Genomic DNA, 11,343 nt, shown 5'->3' with positions numbered 1-11,343 from the left:
CAGGGCTCTTCCTCCTGCAGGCCCCGTGGCTGTGCATGTCATGGGGAGGGGACCTTTGCCTCTAGGAAGCTTGAGCTTATCAGTAGCGCAGGGCTCGGCTCACCTCACCTTCCAGTCTCAGGCCAGCTGGCGGAAGGCGGAGTCAGAACATCCTCCGGGAACCAGGCCTGGGCTCCCGAGGCCAGGAGAGTGTTGGGGACTGGACCCCCGATGAGTCTGTTCTAGGGAAGGTGGGGACTGGGTGCCTGGGGCCCTTGGCGGGGAAAGCCCGCGACACCAACCCCTCTTGGATTGCAGAAAGGAGGCAAAACCAGTTTTCTCGTTTTGGTTTTTGGGGCCCACATCTAGCTGTGCTCAGAACCAACTCCTGGCTCTGTGCCGAGGGGTCACTCCTGGTGGGCACAATCAAATCAATTCTTATTTAGCAGGATGAAAGCTGGAAGTTGTCATAGAAGGAAGCCCCAAAGCTGAATCTTTCTGAGTCCTCCTGTATTGGCTGTGACACTTCACGGAACTGACCCTGATCTACTTGTTTTGTTTTTTGTTTTCCAGTGATGCTCAGGAATTGCTTTTCGGCAGACTGGGGTAGGGATGGGGCACGAGGGATCCGCCCTGGATTGGGTGCAAGGCAAGTGCCCTACCCACTGTTCTTGCTCTCTGATCTGCAACCCTCATGTTTGTTTGCTTGTTTGTTTTTGGGTCACACCCAGCAATGCTCAGGGGTCCCTCCTGGCTCTGCACTCAGGAGTCACTCCTGGCGGTGCTCAGGGGACCATATGGGATGCTGGGAATCGAACCCGGGTCAGCTGCCTGCAAGGCAAACGCCCTCCCCGCTGTGCTATCTCTTCAGCCCCGACCTTCATGTTTTAAGTCACAGTTTCTTCCGAGAAAGTGTCACACATTCCTACTTTGTGTAGAGAAAGTGTCACACATTCCTACTTTGTGTAAACCATGTGACCTGAATCGTGTTAAAGGGAAAAAAGAAAAAAGAGAAAGAAAATCCTCCCGAGGTCACTGTGCACAGAGGGAGCGCGTTCTGTGCACCGTCGGAGAATTAGCACAGTGGGTAAGCGTGCTTGCCTTGTACGCGGCTGACCCGGGTTCGATCCCCAGAACCACATATGGTCCCCTGAGCCCCACCAGGGGTGATCCCAGAGTGCAGAGTCAGGAGTTAAAAAAGAAAGAAGGTACTAATCTCGGCCATCTCTCCCCAAATGAATGCAATCTTTCTATGTCTATCCCCTTCTTTCTGAGTCAAATAAAGGGTGTTGGGAGGATCCTCCCAGGGTGGGAGAAGCATGCTGAAAGTAGACTACAGACCGAACGTGATTGCCACTCAATGCCTCTTTTGCAAACCACAGCACCCAAAAGGAGAGAGAGAACAAAAGGGAATGCCCTGCCACAGGGCAGGGGGAGAAGGGGGGTGGGAGGGATACTGGGATCCGTGGAGGTGGGAAATGGGCACTGGTGGAGGGATGGGTACTTAATCATTGTATAATTGAAACCCAAGCATAAAAATTTGTAAGTCTACAACTGTACCTCATGATGTCTCACTAATAAAAATTAAAAAAAAAAAAAAGGGGAGGGAGTTCTGGGGAAGGCCCGGGGCCGGCCTGCCCTCGGAGTGCAGACTCTTCCCTGTTTCAGTGGGAAGTAAGGAAGAAGTACTTTCCCAACTCTCTCCTGCCAGGCTGTAGATGGGATCAACCATTAAAGTTTCCACTTCCCTTGGAGTGATAGCACAGCAGGTAGGGCTTTTGCCTTGCACGTTGCCAACCCGAGTTCGATTCCCAGCATCCCATATGGTCCCCCGAGCACCGCCAGGGGTAATTCCTGAGTGCAGAGCCAGGAGGAACCCCTGTGCATCGCCGGGTATGACCCAAAAAGCAAAAACAAAACAGAACAAAAAAAATAATAATAAAGTTTCCACTTCCCCTGTGTCCGAAGATCAGTTAGAAGCCAGGTGACAATCCAGACTGAGTGGTGACCCCCAACCCATTTGTGTCACCCTGCTACGGGGTGTGGGGTGCTCTGGAGGGGCTGCCCTCGTGGTTCACAGTCCTGTGGGGCCAGGACTGGGGGTGGGGAGGGCCTGGGGCTCCAGGAATGTGAGAAGGAGACACAGAGATGTAGGCCAGGCACCCCACACTGCTTTATTGGTACCCCAAACTGCACGCACACTCTTGCCACGCGAGCGGGCCCGGGGTACGGGGACAGCGGGGAAGGCATGAAGCGGGTAGATGTGGGGCTCAGGGCTGGAGTTACTCATCCCTCGACAAAGGCTCCGGCCAGTGGCCCCGCCGCGCCCCCACGGCCCCCGCAGCCTCAGCCGCTGCTCCCGGCGCTGGTGCAGGGGGAGTTTCCGTGGCCTTCAGAGGACCCCGGCAGAGGCTGGCCCATCCGGTCCACACACCAGCAGGGCCCTCGGCGCTGGCCCTGGGAGGAGCGGCACTGGGGAGAGAGGAAGTGGGTGAGAGGCAGCGCCCAGGGCTCCCCGGGACAGGGCGGCTCCCTGCAGCGCCCGCCTCGCCCTCCCCCCGCAGTCCTCATCTTCAGCCACGACAGGATACGGGGGCAGGACACAGCTCAGAGGGCTGGGCGCTGGCTTGGCCTGGCAGGGCAGGATGCCCCCCCCACTCCCTCCCCCCCCCCCCCCCCCCCCACCTTCCAGCAACAGCGACTCTTCAGGCTAACATGGCAGGGCTGAGTTTCAAGTGTGGTGGCCCCTGGTCCATCTCTCTCTCTCCCTCTCTCTAAGTGGGTGGCCCTTGGCCCATCTCTGTCTGTCTCTCTCTCTTTCTAAGTAGGTGGCCCCTGACCCATCTCTCTCTCTCTCTCTCTCTCTCCCTCTCTCTCTCTCTCTCTTTCTAAGTAGGTGGTCCCTGACCCATCTCTCTCTCTCTCTCTCTCTCTCTCTTTCTAAGTAGGTGGCCACTGGCCCATCTCTCTCTCTCCAAGTGGGTAGCCCCTGGCCCATCTCTGTCTGTCTGTCTGTCTGTCTGTCTGTCTGTCTCTCTCTCTCTAAGTAGATGACCCCGGTCCATCTCTCTCTCTCTCTCTCTCTAAGTGGTTGGCCCTTGGCCCATCTCTGTCTGTCTGTCTGTCTGTCTGTCTCTCTCTCTCTCTCTCTCTAAGTGGTGGCCCTTGGCCCATCTCTGTCTGTCTGTCTGTCTGTCTCTCTCTAAGTGATGGCCCTTGGCCCATCTCTGTCTGTCTGTCTCTCTCTCTAAGTGACCCCGGCCCATCTCTCTCTCTCTCTCTCTCTCTCTCTCTCTCTCTCTCTCTCTCTCTCTCTGTGGGGTGGTCCCTGGCCTGCAGCTTTTAGTAGGGCCACATCCAGCAATATCCAGTTGCTCCATTTTTTTTTTCTGTGTGGGTATTTGGGGCCACACCCAGCTGTGCTCCTGGCGCCTCCTGGCTCTGTGCTCAGGAATCACTCCTGGTGGGCTCAGTGCCCTGTACTCCTGGGACTGAACCTGGACTGGCAAGGCAAGCGTCCTGCCCAATGGACAACCTCTCCAGAGGTCACTCCAGTCTCTGCGCTTAAATTCCTGGCAGTGCTCTGGGACCATATGGGATGCCAGGGATCGAGCCCCAGTCAGCTGCTTGAGTGCCCTACCTGCTCCACCGTCGCGCCCGCCCCTGCAACCTTTTGTTTGTTTTGCTTCGGGGCTCCCCCTGGCTGTGCTCGGGGATCTCAGCCGGGCTCAGGGCATCGCAGACTGTGCTGGGGATTAAGCTCAGGCTAGCGGCATGCCAGGCGACTGCCCTACCCCTGGTGCCACTGCAGCAGCTTATCTAAGGGTCTGCATCCTCAGGAGCTGCCCCGGACCCCAGCCCCCTGCCTGTCACAGTTCCTCCCGGCAAGCTTGAGGTTGCAATCTACCTAGCTCGGCTGCCGCCCCTCCTCTTGGCTTTCTTATGTGGGAGCCACGCCCAGCAGTGCTCAGGTGCCAGGCAGTGCCAGGGAGCGCGCCCTGGTCTCCGAAGGCCCAGCACACGCTCAGCCCTCGGTCCTAGTTCTCAGGATCTTTTTCTCTGGGGGCCTCGTCCAGCTGGGCCCAGGGCTTACTTCTGACTCTGAGCTCAGGGGTCACCCCGGCAGTGCTCAGGGCTCCTAGACAGTGCCGGGACAGATGCCATGGGCAAGGCCAGTGCTCCCCGCTGCTGTGCTGTCTCTCTGGGTGGCCCCTAAAGGCAGCATCTCGTTCTTGGCACCTTGTCAGCCTGCCCCCTCCTCCCCTCCCAGTCCTGCGGAGGGAGTAGGGGGTGAGAGGTGATGCCCCACCTGTCGCTTCCGGTAGAAGCCCCGATGGTCGCAGTTGGGCACGTAGAGGGTGTGAGCCCCTCGGAAGACCTCGGTGTGGAGCTGCTGCAGCACCGAGTCCAGATGCCTGCGGCAGGGGCCCTGCAGGAGGAGTCGCGGCTCAGGGGCGCCCCAGTCCAGGGGAGCAGCCTCAGGTGGGCGTCCCCTTCCCCGACAGCCCCAACGCACCATTTCTGTGTCTTGGACGCCCCCAGGGTTGGGGCGGGTGGGCAAGGTGGAGGGTCCCGAGTTCCTCTGCTGGTCTCTGCGGTTCCCGTCGTGGTGGCGAGAAGAGCCTGCTTGGTGCTTACCCTCCTTGGGGCTCTCCCCTGGGGCGTGAGAGGAAGCAGGGCAGGAGGGTCAGAGGTCAGCAGGTGCCAAAGACCAGAGCCGAGCAGGGAACCTCCCCTGCTCAGCCCGGCTGGCGAGGGAATGGATCCGAGAGGTCCGAGTTTGGCGGGGTTAGAACCTGGCTCCACTTGGCCTCCGTTTCTTCTTTGCGACTTTGCTTTTGGTCCGCATCTTCGGGCTAAGCGCTTTTGTTTCCGGCCACACTCATTCCCCCCTTCTGCATCCCCCCCACCCTGTGTGGGGGATCCAAGCCAGGACCTCATGTGGGCAAGGCCTGCACTCACCACTGAGCCATATCCCCACCAGCCAACAAACACCCTCGGTGTTTTGGGTTTTGGGCTCTTGGTGGAATCCAGAGACCCTAGGCAGTGCTGGGATCAGACCAGGATCTGTGTGCAAGGCAAGTGCTCTCTCCGCGGTTTCCCCAAGCCCCCTAACTTGCAGGCTTTATTTGGGAAGCAGGAATTGTGAAGAAAGAAAAATAACATAACGGGGCTGGAGAGATAGCACAGCGGGTAGGGCGTTTGCCTTGCACGCGGCTGACCCGGGTTCGATTTCAGCATCCCATAGGGTCCTCTGAGCACTGCCAGGAGTAATTCCTGAGTGCATGAGCCAGGAGGAACCCCTGTGCAAAGCTAGGTGTGACCCAAAAAGAAAAACAAAACAAAACAAAACAAAACATCACGGGGCTGGGGAGATAGCACAGCGGGTAGGGCGTTTGCCTTGCAGGCAACCGAACCGGGTTAAACTTCCAGCATCCCATAGGGTCCCCTGAGCACCGCCAGGAGTAATTCCTGAGTGCAGAGCCAGGAGTAACCCCTGTGCATCGCCAGGTGTGACCCAAAAAGAAAACAAACAAACAAACAAAAAACATCAGGTGGGGCTGAGCGATAGCGCAGCGGGTCGGGTAGGGCGTTTGCCTTGCACGTGGCCGACCTGGGTTAGAATCCAAGCATCCCATATAGTCCACTGAGCACTGCCAGGAGTGGCCCCTGAGCATCGCCGGGTGTGACCCAAAAAGCAAAAAAAAAAAAAAAAAAAAAAAAGAACAGGAGACCAGAGGCGACTTGGGGCGGAAGGACTGGGATGTTCCACCAGCAGCCAGCAGGTGGCGGAGCAGGGCAGGACACAGGAGGAACAGCCCCGAGAGGGTCAGCAGGGACCCAAGTGGAATGTATGTCCCTGCTGTGACCCTCCTGTGACTCAGTCCACCCGACCAGGCTTGAGACGTGGCGACTCTGGGGACACTGCAGTAGGGACCTCACCCTGCCGGTGCCCTGCGGCTCAGTCCCAGGAGCACATGGATTCCAGCCCAGAGGCAGGACCCACTGGGAAGAGGCTGCCCAGGGCTTCCAGCCCACAGACTGCTGGCTGGCTCCCGGCTCTGGACAGAGCCTCGCACAGAGAGTCCGGGGGCCTTGGGAAAGGCCAGGACTGGGGAGGAAAAGGCCGGCTGGGAGGAGCAGGCACTGCTTGGAATTTACCCCCGCTGTAAAATGAGACCCTGAGATCCTCGAGGGACCCTCTCTTCCCTCATGGCCCAAACACTAGCTGGCGGAGGTCCCTGGCCCTCAAACCTGGACCGCTGTCTCTCGATGCACAGCCAAAGGCATTTCCTCTGCAGTCTCTCTTCTGATCCCCCTTCCTCCCACCCCTCGGACCTTACCCGCACCCCCACCTCTCCAGCCGACCTGCCTGACCGTTGCTCCCTGCTGCCTCGGACCCACAGTCACCTTCTCTTTTTTTGTTTTGCGACCACTCCCAGCACTGATCAGGGCTTACTCCTGGCCCTGCGCTCAGGGATCACTCCTGGAGGTGCCTGGGGGCCCATACAGGATGCCAGGGATGGAACCTGTCCTGGCCACGTGCAGGGCCAGCGCCCACCCGGCTGTACTATCACGCCGGCCCCCATAGTCACCCTTTCTACAAGGACCCCCCTACAAGGATCCCCGGCAGCACGAACCCAATCAGTTGAAAGAAACTCCGAGTTAATTTCCCATCCTTTCATGAGAGAAACTAGGAACTCTGGCACCACCTCTGGGGTGGGGTGGGGGGCTGTCTTTTTTGTTTGGTTTTGTTTGGGGGCCACATCCTGCCGTGCTCAGGGGTTTCTCCTGGCTCTGCATTCAGGAATCACTCCTGGCGGTGTTCAGCGCTGGGGGACCATATGTGGGGGGCTGGAGCGATAGCACAGCCGGGAAGGCGTTTGCCTTGCACACGGCTGACATGGCCGAGCCGGGTTCGATTCCTCCACCCCTCTCGGAGAGCCCGGCAAGCTACCGAGAGTATCTCGCCCGCATGGCAGAGCCTGGGAAGCCACCCGTGATGTATTCGATATGCCAAGCACAGTAACAACAAGTCTCTCAATTTGTTGTGTGACGTTACTGGTGCCCGCTGGAGCAAATGGATGAACAAATCGATGGACAACGGGAGGACAGTGCGACAGTGCCACAGGCTAGGAGCAAGACAAAAGCCCTATCCAGCCCCACCCCCACTTTTGAATTCTTTACTTGCTCTGGTCCTACCTAGTAGTCTTCTCCCTGGGGTGGGGCCAGGGGGTGAGCACAGGGTTCTGAGAAACTTTTTTGGGGGGTGGGGGGCACGCCCAGCTGTGCTTGGAGCTATTCCTCTGCTCCTGGGTCTGTGTGCAGGGAACACTCCTGGCCTGCTCAGGGGACCCCATCAGTGCCGGGAATGGGACTGGGCTAGGCTGTGCAGCAGACACTCGGCCCACGGTACGATCTATCTGGCCTTGGAGCAACTTAAAGCCTGCTCTGTCTGCTCCTCTCTGTCTGCCGCTCCCACTCCCTGGACTCTAGGCTGAGTTGGGAGTGTCCCTACACCCCAGGGTGCTCTGCACTGCCTGGTACCGAGAAGAGGAGTTCTTCTTCTCCTCCGAGTGCAGGGTTTGGGATATTGGGGTTCCCTCCCCCTTTCTCGAACTGGGAGCTGCTAGTCTACCTCCAGCTTGGTCCAGGGCCCCCTTTGGCACGCAGCGTGGCTCAAACCCCCTCCGTCCCCCCACATCCCGAGAAAGTAGGGGGGACCGGCCTGAGAGGCCCAGAGATGCTTGCCTTGCGCGCGCCCACCGGGATTTGGTCCCAGGCACCCCAGATGTCCTGAGCCCCCGTCAGGAGTGACCCCGGAGCCAGGAGCAGGTCCTGAGTGGTCCCCAAACAGACAAACCAGGCCCTGCGAGCTGGCCCCTGCGCTGCCCCCCACCCCACGCCCGCCCCGCGCCTGTCCCCGCGCGTCCCCGTCGTCGTCCTCGCAGATGAGGGCGCGGCGGGGCGCGGGGTGGGGGCCAGCTCGCAGACCCCGGGTCCCGCGGGACCCTCGGGAGCTGCGGGGCCCGGGGGGCGTGGCGGGGGCGGGGCGCGGACTCACCCGAGGGCGCGCGCGCCCGGACGCAGCGCCCGCGGCCCTGCAGCAGCGCCCGCAGCGGCGCGGGTTCGTCCTCGGGTGGGTGGCACTGCAGGCCCGGGGCGCAGTTCGGGGTGTAGACCCCGCACTGCTGCCCCTCCCGCCTGCGGCAGCCGCCGGCTTCCGCACACTCTTCCTCGGGCGGCCCCGCGTCCGCCTCCTCCACGCAGCCCCCGGGACAGCCCGCCGCGGCCGCCGGCGCCCCTGGGCCGCAGCCTGGGCAGCGGGCCACGGTGCCCCCCGGGTGGGCGGCGAGCAGCAGAGACAGCAGCAGCAGCAGGGGCGGCAGCAGCCCGGAGGGGGGTCATGGTCAGCACGTCCACCCCGTCCACGCGCGTCCCAGCCACCCGGCGCAAATGCGGCCGCCGCCGCAGCCCCTCGGCCTTAAGTAGCCGCCGGCGGGGGGCCGGGCCCTTTAAGAGCCAGGTGAAGGGGGGTGGGAGCGGGAGGAGGCCGGGGCATTCCCCACGCTGGGTGGGACTGCAGGGCTGCACCCCCGCCCCCCACCCAGGTCCTGCCCCCTCTTCCCTCTCCCCTCCCTCTCCAGTTTGGGCTGATTTCCCAAATGACCGGGATTTTTCTTGCATCCCGGGAATCTCGCCCAGAATTGGGGAGCCGGACAGCTGGCCGGAGGGAGGGAGGGCGGGGCAGGGGGAGGCCTCGGTCCCGTGTGGGAGGGCGGGGTGCAGGGGGGCAGCGAGGAGAGGGGGCCCAGGGGAGGACAGAGGGGGCTCTGGGAAGCCCCGAGAAGGCTGGGGGTGAGGGCCACGCTGAGGGCATCGGGGCCGCAGCTAGTGCGGGAACCCCGGCAGGCCCTGAGTGCCAGGGGACTGTAGGGAGGTCCAGCCTGCACGGGGAGAGAGTGGGGATGGGGCTTGGGGGTCCCCGGAATGACGGGGTCCAACATCAGCGCTCTTGGGGACAGCTGCCAGGAGACCCGGCCCTCCCCTGGCCCCTGTTCCTCATTGGGTCTGTGCCCACTGCCTGGCTGTACCCCTGCCCAGCCCCAGCGCTCCACACACCCAGATTCCTGGTGGGGGAGAAGGCAGACCCCACCCTGCAGGCTTAGGCAACAGAGGCCTTCTCACACTTTCCTAAAAGGAGCAAACGCAGGGGCCATATGACATTCTGGACCCCCAGAATGGAAGTCCAGGAAGGACTTCCTGAGTCCTTAGATCAGACAAAGGCAAAAGCACCTTCTTTCCAGTTCTGTCCCCCAGGGCTGCCCTGGGAGGGACGTTAGGGCTCAAAATTGGGGACCTGTGTCTCCGACACCACCTGTTGTCGGGGAGAAGGGCTTGGCAGAGAGGGAGCCACCCCTCGCAGAGGGGCAGAGGCTCTCTGATCTCTCCCCCAAGCTCCCTTCCTGTTTCCCAAACCCTCATCACTACTTTGCCCAGCGTGAGGCTCTGGCTAGGCCTTTTCTCCTGGGCCCCAGCAAGTTTTGTGGCCGGTTGGGTGAGGAAGAGACAATTGTGCTTGTTGCAGGTTCCCCGTGTGGCTTTTTTTTTCCTGCTTTTTGGATCTCACCCGGTGAAGCTCAGGGTCCTCCTGGCTCTGCACTCAGGAATTACCCCTGGCAGCGCTCGGAGGACCATATGGGATGTCAGGGCTCAAACCCAAGTTGGCTGTGTGCGAGGTCAGTGCCCTTCCTGCCGTACTATTGCTCTGGCCCCAAATGAGGCTTTTCTTTTCTTTCCTTTTCTTTTCTTTTCTTTTCTTTTCTTTTCTTTTCTTTCCTTTCCTTTTCTTTTCTTTGTTTTTTGCTTTTTGGGTCACACCTGGCGATGCACAGTGGCTACTCCTGACTCTGCACTCAGGAATTACCCCTGGCGGTGCTCAGGGGACCATATGGGGTGCTGGGAATCGAACCCAAGTCGGCCATGTGCAAGGCAAACGCCCTACCCACTGTCCTATGGCTCCAGCCCCAAATGTGGCTTTTTTAATGCTCTTTTGCTTTTTCTTTGTAGGTTATGGTGCAGCAAAGCTCTGTACTCTGCCAGCTACCCCTCCCACCCTTCCCTTCTCAATACTGCCTTTGCAAATTCCTTTTTGTGCCTTCCACATCACACTGCCACCCTCACTGGCTTCCCCTAAGACTTCTAGACTTCGGGGCAGGAGCAATAGCACAGTGGGTAGGGCGTTTGCCTTGCACGCGGTCGACCCGGGTTCGATTCCCAGCACCCCATAGGGTCCCCTGAGCACCGCCAGGGGTAATTCCTGAGTGCAGAGCCAGGAGTAAACCCTGTGCTTCGCCGGGTATGACCCAAAAAGGAAAAAAAGACTTCTAGACTTCCACCTCTCTGGCCAGTTCTTCCCTCTAGTCTGAGGTGGGGGGTGGGGTTTGGGGTGTGGGCTGCGCTCTCACAGTACCCAGCACCCTGCAAGATACTTCCCGTTCTCCACTTTTTTCCACCGCTCCAGCAGGGACCCCAAGAGCTGGGCACAGGCAGTGTGAGGGTCTAACCGGACCCCGCTTTCTCTTCCTTTGGAGGGGCGCCTGCCCCTCTCAGCACCTGGAACACACTACGGCCCTCAGGGTGGAGTGTGGGCCAAGATACAAACCCTGGGCCCTCTTGACGCCTCTGCTCGAGAGAGCCTTGCTCCTGCCAGGGCTGCAGAAAGGCGAAGCAATGTGAGCTGCTATTTCAACTTTTCCATAAGTTAAACTCTACCGGGCCTTCTTCCTGTTGCACATTCCACTCTGTTCTGATGATCTATCTCCTGCTTGGCTGACTTCTGATTAGTTTTCTCCAGGCCTTACTCCTTGCGATGAGCTCAGGGATCACTCCTAACAGGGCTCGGGAACCAACTAGGGGCCCTAGATCAATGGCACCCCCAGGTGGTAACTTCTTTTTGAGATCAAGGAGGGGAAGGGGATTACCAGACCCTTAAGGTGTCCAGTCTGGGACTGAGCTATCGCATGGCAGTGGGACGCTTGCCTTGTACGTAGCCAACCCGGGTTTGATTCCTGACACCCCTTATGGTCCCCGGAGCCCAGCAGGAGTGATCCCTGAACGCAGAGCCAAGAGTAAGCCCTGAGCACCGCCAGGTGTGGTCTAAAGAACAGGGGCTGGAGCGATAGCACAGTGGGTAGGGCATTTGCCTTGCAGGCGGCCGACCCGGGTTCGATTCCCAGCATCCCCTATGGTCCCCCGAGCACCGCCAGGAGTAACTCCTGAGTGCAGAGCCAGGAGTAACCCCTGTGGATCGCCGGGTGTGACCCCCCAAAAAAAGGGAAAAAAAAGAACAAAAACCAACGG

General features: G+C 59.9%; 1 protein-coding gene across 1 annotated transcript; it reads right to left on the bottom strand.

Annotated features, from left to right (window-relative positions):
- Positions 1-2,143: 2,143 nt before the first annotated feature.
- On the bottom strand, positions 2,144-8,378 carry IGFBP6 (insulin like growth factor binding protein 6; the record flags this gene model as incomplete). The annotated part of the gene is made up of 4 exons (XM_056119998.1): positions 2,144-2,451; positions 4,289-4,408; positions 4,496-4,635; positions 8,045-8,378. Coding segments are annotated over 4 exons (720 nt in total), but the record flags the coding sequence as incomplete, so codon positions are not given.
- Between the last annotated feature and the right edge of the window lie 2,965 nt (positions 8,379-11,343).

Source organism: Sorex fumeus, unplaced genomic scaffold (assembly GCF_029834395.1).
Source record: "Sorex fumeus unplaced genomic scaffold, SorFum_2.1 ptg000042l, whole genome shotgun sequence".
Lineage (NCBI taxonomy): Eukaryota > Metazoa > Chordata > Mammalia > Eulipotyphla > Soricidae > Sorex > Sorex fumeus.
Note: the sequence above shows the minus strand (reverse complement) of the source record. Positions and strands in the feature narration are given on the sequence as shown.